Here is an 18559-nt window from a genome sequence, read left to right as displayed (position 1 = left end):
TTGTAAATAATTCAATGTGATTATCTTGTGTGATGACTGTATTATGATGATAGTATATATCTGATAGTATATATCTGTATCATGAATCAACTTAAGTGGACCCCGACTTAAACAAGTTGAAAAACTTATTCGGGTGTTACCATTTAGTGGTCAATTGTACAGAATATGTACTTCACTGTGCAACCTACTAATAAAAGTCTCAATCAATCAATCAAAGGTCGGTTAATCAATTCATGGTAATGTGTGTAAGGTGTGTAATTTGTTGTGAGTTCATGCACTGTGTTGGTTTTGTTCTTTGAACAAGGTGATGTTCATTTTGTACACCAATAAAAAAACATGACTTTTTCTTGAATTTGAAAAAAAACAACATTTTATTTTTCAATAAAGAAGGGTTCGGTTAATGCGCATATGAAACTGGTGGGGTTCGGTACCTCCAACAAGGTTAAGAACCACTGCTCTATGTCCACTACTTGCTGTACATATCCTACCAAGTCAGACCTACACTGTTTCAATGTCCATTTCTCTGTTCTCAATTGTTGATGACTGAAGTGATGATAACAACCAAACCTACCCCCCCCCTCTCCACATCCCACACCCCGGATTGTAAATAATGTAAATAATTCAATGTATATACCCTGATGATTATCTTGTGTGATGACTGTATTATGATGATAGTATATATCTGTATCATGAATCAATTTAAAGTGGACCCCGACTTAAACAAGTTGAAAAACTTATTCGGGTGTTACCATTTAGTGGTCAATTGTACAGAATATGTACTTCAATGTGCAATCTACTAATAAAAGTTTCAATCAATCAATCAATCCTTTCTGTCTCCAAGAGAGGGCGTAAATGATAACGTGAAAGATCTTTCTTCCGCAGAAGAAGAAACATGCTTCCGGTCTGGCCTGTCTTCCCCGTGCGGCGTTTCGTAGTTTGTGAAACTACTTTTTAATTATTTGGGCCTTTAGTTTTGAAATACTTTGAATATTTTCCTGCCGGTCGTCCAGCTTCTCGTCGCAGAAGTAAGTATAACTTTTCAAATTCATATTCTTGTTTTCTTCTTCTTAACGGAGGCTGTTGATAGCATGCGGCTAGCTAACAGTTGCTGTATCACACTGTTGTTTCGCCATAAGAGGTCTTATTTTAAATATTATTTATGAAAGTACTAAATAAAACTAGCGTTCTATTATCATTATTCAACGCTTTAAACATGTCCCAATTTACGCTTCCGCTTTGGATTTGATTCACGTGATACAACGTGACGTACGACGTACATTCTGCGTTCATTGACATATTATATGATAAGTTTGTTTCAATGTCCATGTCCAGCACACATTAGCACATACTGTATGTTTCATACCTCAGTAGCGCATGTTAAAGTACAAAATGTCGTCATTTCAGGTTGAGCATTGCTGCACTGTGTGCGTCTTCCACATGAGAGGCGATGAGGCGACCCGGTGGAGGGAGGTGGGCTGCCAGTGGGAGCCCCAAGTGGGCTGGACCAGCGAGGTCGCCTGTCAGAGAGACGTGGACAGTCGTGATGTTGCTGTCCAGGTGGACCTGCTCACTCACACACTCGGCTGGCGACACAAAGGTGACACGAGAGATGCATCCTCAAATCTGTCAGCGTACTTCCTCTCACACGTCATCCTCACTCGCAGGCACGGCCGCCATGCCGGTTCAGTGTTCGGCGCGCCAATCCGCCGGACAAAATGGCGGCGCAGTGTTGAGCAGGGTCAAAGCTGTTCGAAATGCCGTCAAAACACAGACGCCATGCCTCCCCGTTTCCTCCTCTACCCCCCCGCAGCTGTCTGGCGCCCGGCCGCAGAGGATACGACGCCCTCCCAAGTGGCGAGAAGACCTGCTGACGCCACCCGAGCCCCTGTCTAGTGACTGTTCTGACGTGGCGGCGGCTGACGAAGCCACGCGGACGCCACTTGAGGCAGGTAAGAAGTGGTGTTGAAATTTAAACTCCCGCTGCAGCTCCACGCCATCTCTCATAATCCCACAGGTGCGTTGGCGGTGGTGAAGCTGGAGGACGAGAGCAGCGTGTGCGACGTGTGCGGTCAAGTGATGAAGAACAAGTCCAGTTTGATCCGCCATTCTTTCATCCACACGGGCGAGAAGCCGTTTGCGTGCCACCTGTGCGAGCTGCGCTTCAATCGCCGCGACAACCTGCGCCATCACCTCAGCCACGTACACCCGGGTGGTGTTGCCAGGCGGGAGAGGCGGCGGCCTAAGCAGACGTGGCTGTGCGACGCGTGTGGGAAGACCTTTCGCTGCAGGTCGGCGCTCAAGACGCACGAGGTCATCCACCTGGGCGTCAAACCTCACCACTGCGACCTTTGCCCCAAGGCCTACATGCGCACCATTGACCTGGAGCACCACAAGAAGACGGTGCATGAGGACGGCGGCGAGAGGACGCGGAGCGCCGGCTCGCTGCTCTGCGACTTCTGCGGCAAGGAGTTCAAGTTCCGGTCACAGCTGGCCGCTCACCTGCTGACACACACGGACGAGCGGCCGCACCTGTGCGAGGTGTGCGGACGTAAGTTCTGCCGCCAGTTCCAGCTGGAGCGCCACAAACGGCTGCACCCCGACGGCTGCGCTGAGCACGGAACGCTGCCTTGCCAAGTCTGCGGCCGGCGGTTTAACACGGAGGCGATGCTTGCCGCGCACTCGCGTGTGCACACGGATGACAAACCCTTCCGCTGCGGCGTGTGTCTGCGCAGGTTTATGAGCGGCGCCTGCCTAAAGAGGCATAACACACGAGTGCACCTCAAAATGGGGCTGAAGGCGCCGACATTCTCTGGCACCTCACGTGCGCCCAAAGTCTTCCCGTGCTCCATGTGCGGCAAAGTGTTCAAGTTCCCGTCCCTGCTGGCCAACCACGCCGCCGTACACAGCGAGGAGCGACCGCACTCATGCGACATGTGCACCCGCCGCTTCCGGCGCCTCAGCCACCTCAAGAGACACCGGCGAGTTGTCCACCTGGACGGCGCTCGCCCGCCACAGACTTTCATCTGCCATATTTGCGGCAAGGACAAGAAGTGCCGCTCGCAGCTGGCCCGGCACATCATCATACACACGGGCGAGCGACCCTTCGGCTGTGAACTTTGCGGCGCGCGCTTCAATCGCCATGGCAACCTGCAGCAGCACAGGAAGCGAATGCACGGCGTGGGGATGCCGTGCGCAGACGAAGAGACGCCTGTGCTGTTCGATGACCTCGACGGGGACGTTAGCTACAAACAGGAAGAGATTGTGACTAGTGAAGTGGCCACGCCCCCTGAATGAAACTTACCTCCCGTTTAATGCAAAGTTGTCAATAAAACTTAAATACCAGAGATACCAAAATTTTTTCACATGGCTGAAGCGCTGAAAGTTTTAATGACTACTTATTTCAGTAACAAACTTGATTTCATGATTAGCTTGATGTCCTGTTGGCTCTTAGTGGACAATAAAGATCACATGTCACATTGTCACATACATTTGATTAGCAGACTCCACCCCTTTCCCCTTGATTGGTTTAAAGCGTGTTCGGCAGCAGCTTTGACGGTCACACCTCCATGGCGTCGGCCTTGGGCGCCTTGGAGATCCACAGGTTGGATTGTCTCACAGCTACTTTGGTGCGGGACGGACTGTGGCAGGAGTCAAAGTGTTGATTGACACCATTCTCACACACACACGATCAATAGATATGATCACCTTCTGCTGAGCGTGTGGAAACAACAACTCCCAGCAGCCACCAGGATGAGCAGCATGAGAGGAATGGTGGGAATGATGACATAGAGCAGCAGCATGCCTTCAAGAGACAACAGAATGAGAGCGGTGCCTAGTGGTTGCCATGGTAACTCCCAACAAAGGTGTGTTTACCTGAGGTTCCGGCTAATGTGACCTGAGGAGGAAGTAGCTCACCAGCACTGTCCTGTGTGGCCTCTGCACAGATGCAGCATCATCATCCATACAATACAGTTGATAAAACTAGTTTCACCACTTACCTGTGCCCCGCCCACCAGCTGTGCCGCCATGTTCCTCTCCCAGCTGGCGCCCTGACAGACAGGTCGACAAGTGAGCGTGATTGGTCGAGCAATAAGAGGTGTGTAAGGATGATGATGCTGGATACCCGGTGAATATTTGCAGATGAAGTTGTGCTTCATGTTGCATCGGTCATCATTCCACTGATAGAGGTAAGCCCCGCCCACTCCAGGAAGTGCCGCCGGCTGGTGGTACATGACCACGCAGGATTCTCCACCACAGGACGGCTCGTCGAAATACCAGTTCCTGCATCACCGTCATTTTTATTAACACAAAACATGAGATGAGATTTATACCAAAACAATAGCAAGAACATAAGAAATATATATTTTGATTTAAAGTATATGTATATATAAAACTAGAAATTGAGAAAATTATATTTTAAAAACAAAAAATATTTTGTACGAGGCTATTTTATCTTATTCGTTTTTTTAATCATTCAAAGTTTATTTTAATATACAGTATAATTGCCATTCTAATTTTGTAAATTCATTTTCACAGTAAATTGACTTCATCCAACTATTTAAATGCTATCCTAATTTTATATATATTTTGTAAATTAATGTTCACAGTGAATCCACCTAATATGACACCCCCGCCCCCGAAATTTGTGAAATTATTGTTTAAGACAAAAACTATAATAATGTTATTTTGTGCCAATCTAATTCAATTTAGCATTTTTTAAATGCTATTCTAATTTTATATGTTTTTTAAATGAATGTTCACAGTAAATTAACTCATCCAACAAATTAAAACACACCCCGGAATTCGTAAAATTATTTTTTAAGACAGTCTGTTATTTTGCGCTATACTAATTTTATTATTTTACAAATGCCCTCCTAATTATATACATTTTGTAAATGTATATAATAGTCCTTACCTGAAGGTTGCCATGCTGCCATCGGTCCACCTGTAGAGCTGTGGACAGGAAGTGGCGACGTTGGGAGCTTTATGGTCCTCGCTGTCCACCCGAGTCAGACCGATCCAGAAGTCTCCATCTGCTATTCCAGCTCCGCCTCCTCCTGCTCCTGAGCGCAACTCCTGGAGGAAGGGGGAAAAAATAGGATGAGGAGAAGAAGAGGAAGGCGAAGGTTTGTCTCACCTGCAGCAGGTGTTCGATGTCTTCCTGCTCGGAGGGACTTTCAATGCTGAGCAGCGAGCCGCCGTCCATGTGACACGCCAGCTCGGCCTCCCTGAAGGCCACGCGGCTGGAGACGTCGTGGAAGTAGGCCATCTTGTAGCAGGGCTGCGCTCCCTCGCCCAAACACACCGTCTGACCTGTGGCGTGGGGGACAGATGGACAACTGACCTCACTGATGACATCATGGCGACACTAATGACTTCATCAGTGCATACACACACACACACACACACACACACACACTGCAGATCTTATTGCAGCAGCATGCACATTAAGTGATTAGCTGCAGCGTCTTGTGCGGAATCATCACTTTGCTCTTCAACACACTCAGGAGCTTCTTTTAGTGTGTGTGTCATAGACGTATGTATTTTACATGCATACACAGGTCACATGAATAAGAAATTTTAAAAAATGGCACAGTATTGAACATGTGCGTGACCTCTTGACCCGACCCTAAAAAAGTACTTGAACTCACCACTCAGCACCCGCGCTCCGCGGATTGCTCTGACCAGGACAACGCTTAGGATCCACAGCCTCATCAGGTCGAAGGTCATCTTTTTGGGGTTTGAAAGTGACGCGATCGGTCGATTTCAAAGTAAAAGCACCTTTTCCTCCATGGCTTGCTGCTTGTCCTTTCCCTGCTCTTCTTCAGTGTGGGGGGCTCTGCAACTGCTATCCAGTGACCCCGCCCACTTGCTGGGGCCCCGCCTCCCCTCTTCATTGAGCCCTAGGGGGCCAACGCGCACACACACACACACACTTATCTAATTCATTTAGTGGGACAGCAGAAGCGCTAATCAATAACGCTCTTTCAAACACACAAGGATGACATCATAGCTAGGCGAAGCTAAGCTCTTCAGAAAGTGCTTTAGTCAGGAATGCAGAAATAAAGTTAAAAAAAAAAGAGTTTTACTTACGTGTTTAATCTCTTTAGTTCGCGCACACACACACACACACACACAAATGACTAGTTATAGATGTTCCCTGCATTGATCCACTGCAGGCGGCTGATCATCTCCCGGCAAAGAAACACACACCACTTACTGATGAACACACACACAGCAGGAAGTGAGGAAGATGAGATGAAGAATGTTAACAAGCGACATCAGGTGGTCATGTCATAACAGTAATGAGTGCTGTCATGGTTACAGTCGGTGGAGTAAACAGTGTTTTTGTGTGTGTGTGTAAATTCAGATTGATCTTCACATCTCAGTCTCAGCTAACACACACACACACACGCCTCATCAATTCATGTTTAAAGGATCAAGACAGGCTGTATTGATCTGTTTGTTACACAAAACTTGTCTGATGCTGCTTAATGTGTGCATGCGCTTGCATTAACACGCACACAAACTCATGCTTTGACTCCGCCCCCACTTTTAAAACACTGTTTACCAGAGATCATCATGATGGAATACTAATAAGTGTATATTACTTATCCAAATATGACTCGTTGAGGTCATGTGACCAAAGGAACGCCAGCAGCATCAATGCGGAGGAGGGAGGGGCCTACCTTTTTGTGACGCCCACTGATCCGGTCGCTGCGGGACTGACGACATCACAACTTCCCTCAGCCAATCATAGTTGAAAGAGGATTTTTTATTTACACCTTTAAAATACGGGATAAACAACACAAGGGACATCTGTCGGGGTCAAAGGTCATACAGTACTCTCTTGATTGTGACCTTTTCACCTCCATAAAATAAATCCCAGAGGATCTTTATCTTTAAAAATAAAAAGTTGTGAGTTTAAAATCACATTAAAAGATTGTCTTTTAGTCACATGACTTCAGGCTCCGCCTTCCAGCTTCCACTGCTGTGCCTGTGAGGCATCGCATATCGCCATGGAAACGTAGCCTTTGGGTCCCAGCGGCTGCACGGCGGAGAGACACTGACCCACCGACACCTGGTACAAACGCTCCGACTTCTGTGGGACACGCACACACGTTTGTGGTTGCCTGTAATACGCGGCCGCTCAGCGTTTGTGCGTCTTACCCCCAGACTCCACTGCTGTGACCCCCCTGAGCCGTGACACTTCATCAGCCTGGGTGGGTCAAAGGTCCTGACCTCTGACACATCCAGACACAGAAGACCTGCCAAAACCAGCTGACCCTCCTCGTCGTAGGCCCACTCCTGCAAACGCACACATACACACAGTCAGTGATGACATCACTGCGATGTCATACGAAGGCAGGTCAGTGGTTCACCTGTTCGCGGTCGCTGGGGTCACACGGCCTCAGCACAACAGCGCCGCCCTTCTGGCTGGCTCGACTCTGTGCCACCAAGCAACGCCCGGTTGCTAGGTTACGAAGCTGAAAGGGAAAGTGTTGTTTAACTGCGCTGGAACAGGAAGTGAGCCTAATCACAAGTAAGTTGGCTCAGAGGTCAAAGGTTACCCATCCTCGCAGCAGGACCCGGGGTCGTCTCAGGCTCTTGTTGCTCAGCAGCTGCTGCGGCTGCTTGTTGTTGATCTCGGGGTAGACGTTGTCTAGGTACCAGGCGAAAGACCGGCACTGGAGACGCTGCCTCAAGGCCACGCGCTCGCTGATGTCGCCGTAGCTGCGCTGGCGCAGCTCTGGACGGAGGGACAGGAACTGTTCCTGTTGGGGGGGGGAAAAGACAGGAAGCGATGTCCAACCTTTTGCTTATTTTTGTACCGCTCAGTGGAACCTCGATTTACCAACTTCATTTGTTCTTGAACGAGGTTCATGAATCAAAAAGTTTGTATAGTGAAGTAACTTTCTCCATAAGAAAATGTAAATATGAATGATTGGCAACACTTAATTGGCCCTAGTGTGTGAATGTGAGTGTGAATGTTGTCTGTCTATCTGTGTTGGCCCTGTGATGAGGTAGCAGCACCCCCCGCGACCACGAAAGGGATAATGGAACGAATGGGACGGCGTGGCCAAGTTGATAGAGTGGCCGTGCCAGCAATCGGAGGGTTGCTGGTTACTGGGGTTCAATCCCCACCTTCTACCATCCTAGTCACGTCTGTTGTGTCCTTGGGCAAGACACTTCACCCTTGCCCCTGATGGCTGCTGGTTAGCGCCTTGCATGGCAGCTCCCGCCATCAGTGTGTGAATGTGTGTGTGAATGGGTGAATGTGGAAATACTGTCAAAGCGCTTTGAGTACCTTGAAGGTAGAAAAGCGCTATACAAGTATAACCCATTTATCATTCATAAGCAGTCCAGCTTTGACAAAAGTCCATATTTTAGTGAAGGTTTGTACACGTTGAACACAATATAAAGTGCTATAGAGTACTGTATTTCAGTATTTCTTAACCACAGGGCCATTGTTGGCCCATTTCTCAGTGGTGGTCCGTATGGGCCGCAGTGGTACTTAGTTGTAATACACTTTTCCACCACTTGTGGCAGTAATAATATCAAACAAACAGAAGAAGTCTGGAGCAAAAGTCATAGAAATGTTTTTTAAAGCGCAAAAAATATTACTTCAATGGTAAAGTTGTATTTTTTGAAGTTGTATTATTATGTCTTGAGAGTAAGCTTTTCTCATTCGCTGTGAAATAAGTCTGCTTTGGCACATTTTTCCAGAAAATTACAACTTGCTGTGGTGTGAAGCCTGCTTCGTCAATTTTTCCATACTTGCGATCGCCGTAAATGTACTCCTTGCAAAGCGATTCCCTCCTTCTTTCCACGCTGGTCTGTTTTTCTTTTTGGCACTTACATTGAGTTGGCAAAATTGACAAAACTTGTCAAAAGGCAAAAAAATCCCACAAAAGGCACACACATAGAAGTGCTGAGAAGTGACTAGTCATGTACTGTGCAGCAAGCAGTGTTGTAATAACGGCGTTTTTTTAAAGTAATGAGTAATCTAATTAATTACTGTTCCCATCGTTACAACGTTGTTGCCGTTACTGAAAATGTGAAGTGGCTCGTTACTGCTGTTCAGTTGAATGAAGCACAAGGTGTCAGGTTTCAGCCACACATCAGAGAAGGGGTGGGGATGATGACGCCGTTGTAAATGTGTTGATGATGATTGGTGGGTGGGCGGATCATGCCCTGCTCACGCTGTCTCAGTACACGCGCTGACTGACACACAACCAGACGGCGATAATTATGACGAGCCGCAGCCAGGGAAATTCAAAGGTAGCGCTCTCAAACTGCAAGTACCATTACTCTCGCTCATTGAAATTAAAGGCAAGAATGTTTATGTGACATGCCCACTATGTCCTGGAGAAAAGCGTTATCCACGTCTGCCTCAAGCAACTCGAATTGCACCTCACATCAACACATGCTGACATGACACTTGTTGCTGCTGCTAACACAACTCCAAGCACAAATGCAGCCAATTGTTTTTATCAGCTACATCACATTTTGGAATTTGGATTAATCATTAATAATCACAGGCAATTACTCATTTGCATAAATTAAAATTTGCTTGAGAAAAGATCCCAATAATAGTATACAAATACAATTTTATTGTTAGAATGTCATCAAGGAACGTTTTTAAACGTTTTACTTGAATGCATGTCATTTATTTGCACCAAACTTGCTAACAGTTTTATCTAAAGTTCTCTCAGGCTGTATTTTGCTATGCAGGTGCAGAGAATTGCACTACTTAAAGGCCAAATGTCCTTTTGTGTCTTTTTACCCAAGTTGGTACCATATTAAGTTTTGTGCATTCAATATTTATTGTTGTTAATTCACAGAATATTAATTATTTTATACATTTTTTATTTCTATGCATATCATATGGCACACTGCAATCTATTGAGTTCAGATAAATGCCAATAAAATAAAAAATGTTGTATACAGTGTTTTTATTCTTCAATCAACTTTGGCTTCAAAGATGTGATCAAATTAATAGCGTGTAAAATAACAAAATTAAAAATAACATCACAGTTACTTTGCTGAGTAACTAATTACTTTTAAAATAAGGTAACTGAGTTAGTAACCCAAACACTTTTTGGGAGAAGTAATTTCTAACTGTAACTACCGTATTTTTCAGAGTATAAGTCGCACCTGCCAAAAATGCATAATAAAGAAGGAAAAAAACACAAGTCGCACTGGAGTATAAGTCGCATTTTTTGGGGAAATTTATTTGATAAAACCCAACACCAAGAATAGACATTTGTAAGGCAATTTAAAATAAAGAATAGTGAACAACAGGCTGAATAAGTGTACGTTATATGACGCATTAATAACCAACTGAGAACATGCCTGGTATGTTAACGTAACATATTATGGTAAGAGTCATTCAAATAACTATAACATATAGAACATGCTATACATTTACCAAACAATCTGTCACTCCTAATCGCTAAATCCCATGAAATCTTATACGTCTAGTCTCTTATGTGAATAAGCTAAATAATATTATTTGATATTTTACGGTAATGTGTTAATAATTTCACACATAAGTCGCTCATGAGTATAAGTCGCACCCCCGGCCAATCTATGAAAAAAACTACGACTTATAGGCCGAAAAATACGGTAATCACTTAAAAAGGTAAGATAGCAAACACTGGCAGAAAGTGACAAGGAGGCTCTGCCTCCGCCTCCACAAAAATGCTGCACCCTGCTTTTTGCCTGCAGGCGTGAAACAGAATGAAAGACTGAATGAAGTGTTCATACACAGAGGCGTACTTGGCTCGGGCTTAAAGTTCGTAAATGGAAAAGTTTACAAATCGAGGTTCTACTGTTTGTGTGTACCTTGTACTCATCCATCCAGACGTGAGCGAGGCGCAGGGAATTATGGGCCATTGTGTCGTGCCCCCCAGGGGAGCCATAAGGCCGCCTCTTCCTGAAGATGTGACCCACTCTGGAGCAGGGGATGATGAGCAGCTGCCCGCCGCACATCCAAATCTGACACACGTTTGTTGATGTCACATTAGCCCACCTCCACTGATCAAAACCCAGCACTCACCCTGAACGAGATCTCCAGGTTCTCTCCGCCCCAGATGTCCATGCCTGGGTCGTATTGGCCAAGCTCGTTGAAGTACTTCCTGTCCATTGCAAACAGACCGCCCGCCATGGTAGGGGACCTGCGACGAACAGTGAGATGTTGACAACCGATCACGCCAGAGGGCAGCGGGATCGTTACCTGATGGGGGTGATGGTGCCTCGAGGCCCGGTAAAGTGCGTGGCGGGAACGGGGTCCCACTTGAAGTGCAGCCCCCAGTTGAAGCCGCCCCTGACGATTGGGGAGGGCGAGTAGGCCAGCGTGTCGGCCGAGATGATGTCGATGACGGGACACACCACCGTGTGGCGGTCTGCCTGAATGGGCGCCAACAGGGGCTGCAGCCACGCCTGGTTGACTTCGCAGTGGCTGTCCAGGAAGACCAGCACCTCACCTGTGACACACCTGTGGTTAAGGACGTAGACTTTAAAGACGTATTCCGTCCTAGGTGGCGATGGAGGACACACCGGTGGCGTGCGAGGCTCCTATCATGCGTCCTCGAATGAGTCCCTCCCTCTTCTCGTTCCTCACAAGTTTGACGTTTCCTTTCAGTTCGTCTCGGATGTAACGATCCAGCTCCGCCTTCAGCTCCTCTGGACGGACACCCGTCAGAGCGCGGCGAGGACAGGAAGTTAAGAAATGTCGTCACATGCTTACCGAGCTCGCTGTGGTCGTCCACCAGGATGATCTCATGCAGGAGGTAGGCCGGGGTGCGGTCCAACACGCTGTGAACGGTCCTGGTGAGGGCAGAGAGCGCCTCGTTGAAGAAGCAAATGACCACGCTGGCGGGTGGTAACTTCTGAGGGTACGTCTCATCACGACACCTGCGGAAACATGTTGTCACGCAACAATAGCGTCAGCGTCGTCTGCGCTGGTTTCGTCTTACCGCGTGTCTCTGGTGTCGGGGAGTTGGCGGTGTGGACCCAGGCGCCGCGAGATCAGCACGTTGAAGGCGTGTTGATGGTAGCCGCCGTCTCGCACCTCCTGGTCGGCCTCGTTGAAGATCATACCTGCATACACGCCAATGAAGCCCATGTCTTGCCACAAAAAACAACACAATCGCTCACCCATCTCAGGCGACAGCTCCGGCCCGGCGTCACCTGGCAGAGCACGCCGCCCCCCCGCCTTCAGCTGTACAGGCTCCTGGCGACGAGGCCTGACAGGGGTCCGGCCGAGGCCCGGCTCCGCAGTCATGGTGAAGTAGAGGAGGAGGATAACGGACCAGGTGGCCGAGGTGACCAGGCAGCCGTAGCAGAAGTACCTGAGCGTGACACTGGCCATACTGGCCGAGCGGGCATCGCTTTACATCACACGTCTGCAGAGAGAGAGAGGGGCAATGATTGGAGCCATTCAATATTCACGTGATCAGGAAGGGGGGCACTGGGCGGAGCCTGGCAAGGCGCCCTCATCCATGTTGACATGTTCGATGTTTTATATTATACAATATGTCCTCTCATAGACAGTCCATATAGTATGTTTACATTACATGATGCAATATATTTACTTTTAAAATTAGTATATTAAAAATGAAAACACAGAAAAAGTCATTTTATGGGGGGAAACAAGGCAAAGTCCCTTAGGGTCATAAAGCAAAGTCCCTTCATAAAAATCGCCATTAGAAAGTCCTGACATCACCTAACTTAGACATAAACAGCACAAAACGAATGCCCTTTTTCATTTATATTGTAATTATTTCTTACTGCAAATACATAAATAGAAGAACGCTGAACGCAACATTAATCAATAGGACAAACAAAACGAGAAACTAAATTATTAAATGTTGGCCTGTCGGGTGTTTATTTTTTATGTTTGCAACAAAATTTGGATCAGGTAATAATAGCATGTCATTTGGACACTAACCGTTGACTTATTCGACGAGGGAGTAAGAATACACTCGTCTGATAATGGAACTAAGTTAGCTTGGCATAATGGAGCAACTTCCCGCGGTTGACTTGTTGGAACGCTAGCAGTTAGCTTGCTTTGCAAAAGCGTCGACGGTTACTTACGCTCGCTCATCAGCTGTACTCGGCCGCTCTACTCCGCGGGACTCCGGCAGCGAGCTGGAAAGCACACTCTGATACACAGGAAATAGACACGGAGTCACTCGGGGTATACTTCCGCTACGGGCTTCCACAATAAAACGTACCCTTCAAAATAAAAATCCGTTGTTTCCACAGTCGGCATAAGGAATGCGCAGCGCGATAGAAACAATTCGAAGACGTGCTTTCAAGATGTAAAATATTTTATTTTCTGTAAATGATTCTAAATCAGACTCCACATACCCCCCTTTCAAGAACGAAAAGGCATCCTCAAACAGTAAAAAAAAAACAACAACCGAAGGGGGGCGTGGCCACAGACTGTACATCAGCAGAGTTCTGATACAATTTGAATATACACAAATAGAAAGACACACGTGGAGGGGGCGGGGCAAACAAAACGTCACGGTCAGTACTGTGAAGATTCCTCATTTTTAGTTATTTACACACCGCGACTCTCCTCCACGACTGGCTGTGATTAGAAAATAACTTCATTTAGTAATAAATACAACAAAAACATTTTATTTTACAGATGTAAGGGGAAATGATCTGCCTTGATTGGATGTTTTCTTTAGTGCAAGTCATGACCACGTGGGGGCATCTTTGTACAAATATACACACTACACAAAGAGGACCAGCCTCTTTTGTAACCCCACTCCTGACCCCTCCCCTTTAATGAGCATCTTTGATATGAGGTTAATGCGTTAATGAGCGTGTGCGCTCAGTTCATCCACTTGCGACAGTTGAAGGCCCCGCAGTGGCATGGGATCTTGTGTTGGTCGTCCTCCAGGTCAAACTTGTAGTCGTAGCTCAGCTGAAAAAGAGAAAGAGTTAAAAGTTAAAGTACCCATGATTGTCACACACACACTAGGTGTGGCGAAATTATTCTCTGCATTTGACCCATTACCCTTGATCACCTCCTGGGAGGTGAGGGGAGCAGTGATCAGCAGCGTTGGCCGCAACCGGGAATCATTTTTGGTGATTTAACCCCCAATTCCAACCCTTAATGCTGAGTGTCAAGCAGGGAGGTAATGGGTCCCATTTTTATAGTCTTTGGTATGACTCAGCCGGGGTTTGAACTCACAACCTACCGATCTCAGGGCGGACACTCTAACCACTAGGCCACTGAGCAGTGGTTGCTGAACCCTGTAACCAAGCCAACCAATGGCAGCTACGCGTGACGGGCATTTTTACCTCTTCTCCCCTCTGGATGCGTCGGCATGAGCTGATGATGATCTTGTTCTCCTTCTCCACGCTGACCACCTCCGTGATGCAGTTGGGAGCACACGAGTGGTTGATGTACCTGTCAATCACACACAGAGGCGCCATTAGTAAGACGCTAACAGCTTTATGAGAGCATACATTGTGACGCCCGGGCTACCTGGCGGGTCCTCCAGTGATGGTGGCGTCGATCACGTAGTCATTGTCAATGCGGAACATGTACACGCCTCGATTCTACGCAGAGAGCCAAATTGATTAGATTAGCATGTAAACTAAGCTAAAAAGAGGCGAGAATTGGTACCTGACTCTCGTAGACTCGCTCCTTTCGGTTGGCCACTTCACTCCTGATGATAGCGCCGATGTACTCGATGACCATGGTGCATTTCTCGATATCTCTGGCGGCGTACAGACCAAGACCCTGCACACATGTACACAGTGAGTGACAGTTCCTGCTCAGTGCATCGTCTGCGTGAGGCAAATGGTGTCCAAACAGTGCTAAAATCCTCAAACGTAAAATCTACAATTTGCACGCATGCAGACTCATTTTGCGGGCGCACAGCCCCGCTCTGCGTCTTAAAAGCACTTTTTTGCTCCTGCGCGGACTGTTTGCGCTCACAATGTGTCTTTCTCTTTCTCACGCACCCTTTTGACACTTAGGGGCAGGCATTGAATACACGGACTGGCAAATTCTCCTTTCTGATTGGTTAAATGCCTACCAATGTCATGTCACAACCAACACAAGGGAACCTGTTGTGTGTCCCTTCTGAAGTAGATTGGCGTCTTTAGGCAAAATAATCCAAAATATTAGTGTATTTTGTCATTTAATATACCTGTGCCACATTACAACTTATTAAACAATGACATTACCATCTATGATGATGTCATTTGAACATGTCAAAAATGTTGATCTTTGATCTTGATGTCAAAGATAGATTTAAAATGGCAAAAAGTTTTTTTTTATATATTATTTCCAGTGTTGCTTCATATTACCTACTTTATAGGATAAAAAGTAACTCATTTAATCGCTGCTCTGATGTCAGAGTGCCAGAGTCGCGAGTCTGATGCCCTAGCAATGTGATCAAACTTGTGTTATTTTTATTTTGAGCACTTTACCTCATAAGGAATGATATAAACTTCACTCTCCTCTTCTTCAGAGGGGACACAGTTTGACAGTAACAGTTCCCTTGGATTGTCTCTGACCAGGAGACCAATCAGAAAGGAGTGAACGTTGTGCGCGTGAAAAAATAAAAACATCGCAAGCGCAAAGAGTGTGTTCTTACACATAAGGATTTAGGCAGTGTTTGACGCCATAGAGAACATGTGCCAAGCTCAAAGCCTGGGGGATGGATAGAGCCCGCCACATAATTTTATGTGGCTCGCGAAAGCCTGGAAATAATACGAGTCGTCAAAGTACTTTTGTCTTTTTTTGCTAAGTGTATTCATTCTTTCCATTTTGACAGAAAACATGTACTTCATGCAAGTGCATATCTTTTAAACTTTAATATTAGACAATAATGCAACAAATATTACATAATCATACATTCCAAACATTTTTTGTTGTGATAAAAAAACACAACCTTAAATATCTGCTTGACTTATGATTTCAAAGCATGTTATCCATCAAATGGTACACTGCATAAATGACAAATATTCTGCAAAAATGACAAATATTCTGGGGACTGGCAGCTCAGTCCCCAGAATTTTTTTGTAAAAGAACCAAGAACAAATAACCATTTGCAGTAATACACTGTAAAAAACAGCAATTGTAGATTTTATGGTAAAACACTGACTGCACAGCCGCCTATTTTAAAATGCTTTATTTTTAAAACTGTGGTACCGTTTTATGTTGTAGAAAAACTTTTATTTTACGGTAAACCTCTGGTGACTGAGCTGCTGTTTTTTACCCTAAAATCTACAGATTTTTTTTTTACAGTGTACGTTAAAAAAAAAAAAAAAAATCAAATGCATAGGCAATTATGTAATACTATGATACAAATCTTCATACATTTATATTTATATATATTCACTGTTACTAGCCGCCCTCTGAGGGCAGCCGTAAGTGTGATGTGGCCCTTAATTAAAACAAGTTTGACACGCCTGTCATAGGGGCATAGAAAGTATTACCTGGATGCGAGAGCGCGCCAGGTAGACGTTGGTCTTCCACTCTGCTTTCATGCGTCGGTACTGCGACGACTTGGAGTGGCGACCCTGATGAGCCCCAGCCACCGTCTCACCCGGCGACAGAGCGATGACACCCGGCACCATTCCCACGATGGAGCCCACTGAGCCCTGACACCTGGGAGCCATGCTGGTCAACAGGTACGGCCTGAAACGGGTGGCAGGTTAAAAATTAAACGTAACATATTGTGAAGGCTCAGCCCCCAATGTCACAAGTTGGCACCTTTTTGCTTGGCTGACTTTGGGCTCGGACCGGGCTGAGCCAGAAGGGTTGAAAGCTAGAGGCCACTCCATGAGCGGGTTCCGTCCGTAACGAAAGGTGTACCTCTCGCACGCCTCCACACCTGGTAACTAGAGGCCCAATGCTACATGAGTTCCACAGTCAGGACAACAAGTCACGAGAAGGTGTCACAAAACGTACAGACTCAATGATCCTGCTGATGGCCGACGTGTTCAGCCCAAAAAGATCTTCTCCTTTCAGGTAAGACGGGAAGAGCTTCAGAGTGCCACTAGAGGACCTGAGCTGCGACACTGGTTCCAGGATCTGGTCCCAAACACCTGCAGGGAGCAGACAGTTAGCGGGCTGAACAGAACACACAAAGATGCCGACATGTACCTTTAGGAGTTGTCGCGGTCAGGATGATGTCATCGTAGCCTTTCTCCACCACCTTAACCCTGAAAAGGGGTCGTCCGTCATGGTCCTCGATGAAGCACATGTACTTGCAGCGTCTGCATGAGTCAAACTGTCAGTCAAGCAATTAAGGGGTCAAGTGACTTGCTTTTAATGTCTGATTCTGGCAGCTCTGCCATTTTAGTGCTTTTAGATCTTACGGCTGCCTTTGACACAGTCGACCACACAATTCTTTTAGACCGCCTAAAAGACTGTGTGGGTGTCAGGGGGACTGCATTAGAGTGGTTCAGATCCTACCTGTCAGAGAGGTCCTTCTCTGTCAGGCTGGGGGATGCCACCTCTTCTTCTGCTCCGCTTTACTGTGGTGTCCCCCGGGGATCTATTCTAGGCCCCATCCTGTTTGCGCTATATCTTCTCCCTCTTGGAGAGATCTTTAAGAGGCATGGAGTGTCTTATCACTTTTATGCAGATGACTGCCAAATTTATATGCCGATTTCAAAAGGCCACGGCCCCCTGACACTCCTTCTCAACTGTCTATGCGACATCAAGGCTTGGTTAGCCCAGAATTTTTTAATAATGAATGAGGGAAAAACGAAATTTCAGTTTTTGGTCCGGCCCTCACTCACTTGGGACCATTGCAAAATTATGTGCGTACCAAAGTCACCAGCCTTGGCGTCACTATAGACAGCGATTTTAAACTTGACAAACAAGTCAATGGCGTTTTAAAATCGTGTTTTATCATCTTCGTCTTTTAGCAAAGGTAAAACCGTTTTTATCTTTTAACCTTTTTGAACAAGTCGTGCATGCTTTTATTTCAAGTCGCCTGGACTACTGCAATGCACTTTATGCTGGCATTAGCCAAAAAGCTCTCTCCCGGTTGCAGTTAGTCCAGAACGCGGCAGCATGACTTTTAACAGGGGCCAGGAAACGCGAGCATATAACCCCAATTGTTCAGAGTTTGCACTGGCTCCCTGTTCATTTTAGAATTGATTTTAAAACCTTGCTGTTTGTTTTTAAAGCTTTACATGGACTGGCCCCTCAGTATATCTCGGACCTCATCCAAATTTATACTCCTGCGCGCGCTCTATGAGGTCCGAGAGCCAGCTCCAGCTCGTGGTCGGCCCTAAGCTCTGGAACACTCTGCCCCTCCATGTTCAAACTCCTCCCACAGTGGAGTGTTTTAAGTCTCGTCTTAAGACCCACTTTTATTCTTTGGCTTTTAACACTACGTGAGTTGTGTGGTCCTCTGTCCTCTGTGTTTTAAACATTTTTTTGATTACTATTTACTGTTTTAATTGGTTTTACCCTTTAAAATAGTTTTTAATCATATTTATTTTTATATTGGTTTTATATTTATTTATTTTTTGTTGGCGCTAAGGATAATATTTGAATATTGTT

The 18559-nt window shown here is 46.1% G+C and overlaps 4 protein-coding genes across 4 annotated transcripts in view; 1 reads left to right on the top strand and 3 right to left on the bottom strand.

Annotated features, from left to right (window-relative positions):
* Positions 1-838: 838 nt before the first annotated feature.
* On the top strand, positions 839-3342 carry LOC133630078 (zinc finger protein 888-like). Its single transcript, XM_062021349.1, has 4 exons — positions 839-1025; positions 1405-1597; positions 1665-1949; positions 2015-3342. The coding sequence occupies exons 2-4, from the start codon at positions 1438-1440 to the stop codon at positions 3292-3294; spliced, it is 1725 nt and encodes a 574-aa protein (XP_061877333.1). The 5' UTR covers positions 839-1025; positions 1405-1437; the 3' UTR covers positions 3295-3342.
* chodl (chondrolectin) lies at positions 3309-5991 on the bottom strand. The gene is made up of 8 exons (XM_062021353.1): positions 5652-5991; positions 5138-5313; positions 4916-5076; positions 4124-4281; positions 3999-4049; positions 3874-3936; positions 3706-3802; positions 3309-3638 (listed from the first exon to the last, which is right to left on the bottom strand). Exons 1-8 carry the CDS (start codon positions 5728-5730, stop codon positions 3557-3559), a joined length of 867 nt encoding a protein of 288 aa, XP_061877337.1. The 5' UTR covers positions 5731-5991; the 3' UTR covers positions 3309-3556.
* A 766-nt stretch (positions 5992-6757) lies between these two features.
* On the bottom strand, positions 6758-13224 carry galnt11 (UDP-N-acetyl-alpha-D-galactosamine:polypeptide N-acetylgalactosaminyltransferase 11 (GalNAc-T11)). The gene is made up of 12 exons (XM_062021348.1): positions 13102-13224; positions 12163-12410; positions 11982-12105; positions 11753-11919; positions 11563-11688; positions 11240-11489; positions 11063-11180; positions 10849-11001; positions 7572-7775; positions 7383-7487; positions 7171-7308; positions 6758-7102 (listed from the first exon to the last, which is right to left on the bottom strand). The coding sequence occupies exons 2-12, from the start codon at positions 12374-12376 to the stop codon at positions 6965-6967; spliced, it is 1737 nt and encodes a 578-aa protein (XP_061877332.1). The 5' UTR covers positions 12377-12410; positions 13102-13224; the 3' UTR covers positions 6758-6964.
* Positions 13225-13301: 77 nt separating this feature from the next.
* LOC133630074 (histone-lysine N-methyltransferase 2C-like) overlaps positions 13302-18559 on the bottom strand; it is a 38653-nt gene continuing 33395 nt past the window's right edge. The window contains exons 70-77 of the mRNA XM_062021345.1: positions 17147-17259; positions 16952-17088; positions 16754-16881; positions 16477-16678; positions 14654-14770; positions 14513-14586; positions 14326-14434; positions 13302-13945 (exon numbers count right to left, since the gene is read on the bottom strand). Coding sequence (XP_061877329.1) covers positions 13853-13945; positions 14326-14434; positions 14513-14586; positions 14654-14770; positions 16477-16678; positions 16754-16881; positions 16952-17088; positions 17147-17259 — 973 coding nt within the window. The 3' untranslated portion in view covers positions 13302-13852. The remainder of the gene's footprint in view (positions 13946-14325; positions 14435-14512; positions 14587-14653; positions 14771-16476; positions 16679-16753; positions 16882-16951; positions 17089-17146; positions 17260-18559) is intronic.

Source organism: Entelurus aequoreus, linkage group LG15 (assembly GCF_033978785.1).
Source record: "Entelurus aequoreus isolate RoL-2023_Sb linkage group LG15, RoL_Eaeq_v1.1, whole genome shotgun sequence".
NCBI classification, from domain to species: Eukaryota; Metazoa; Chordata; class Actinopteri; order Syngnathiformes; family Syngnathidae; genus Entelurus; species Entelurus aequoreus.
This window is presented reverse-complemented; position numbering and strand designations above follow the sequence as displayed.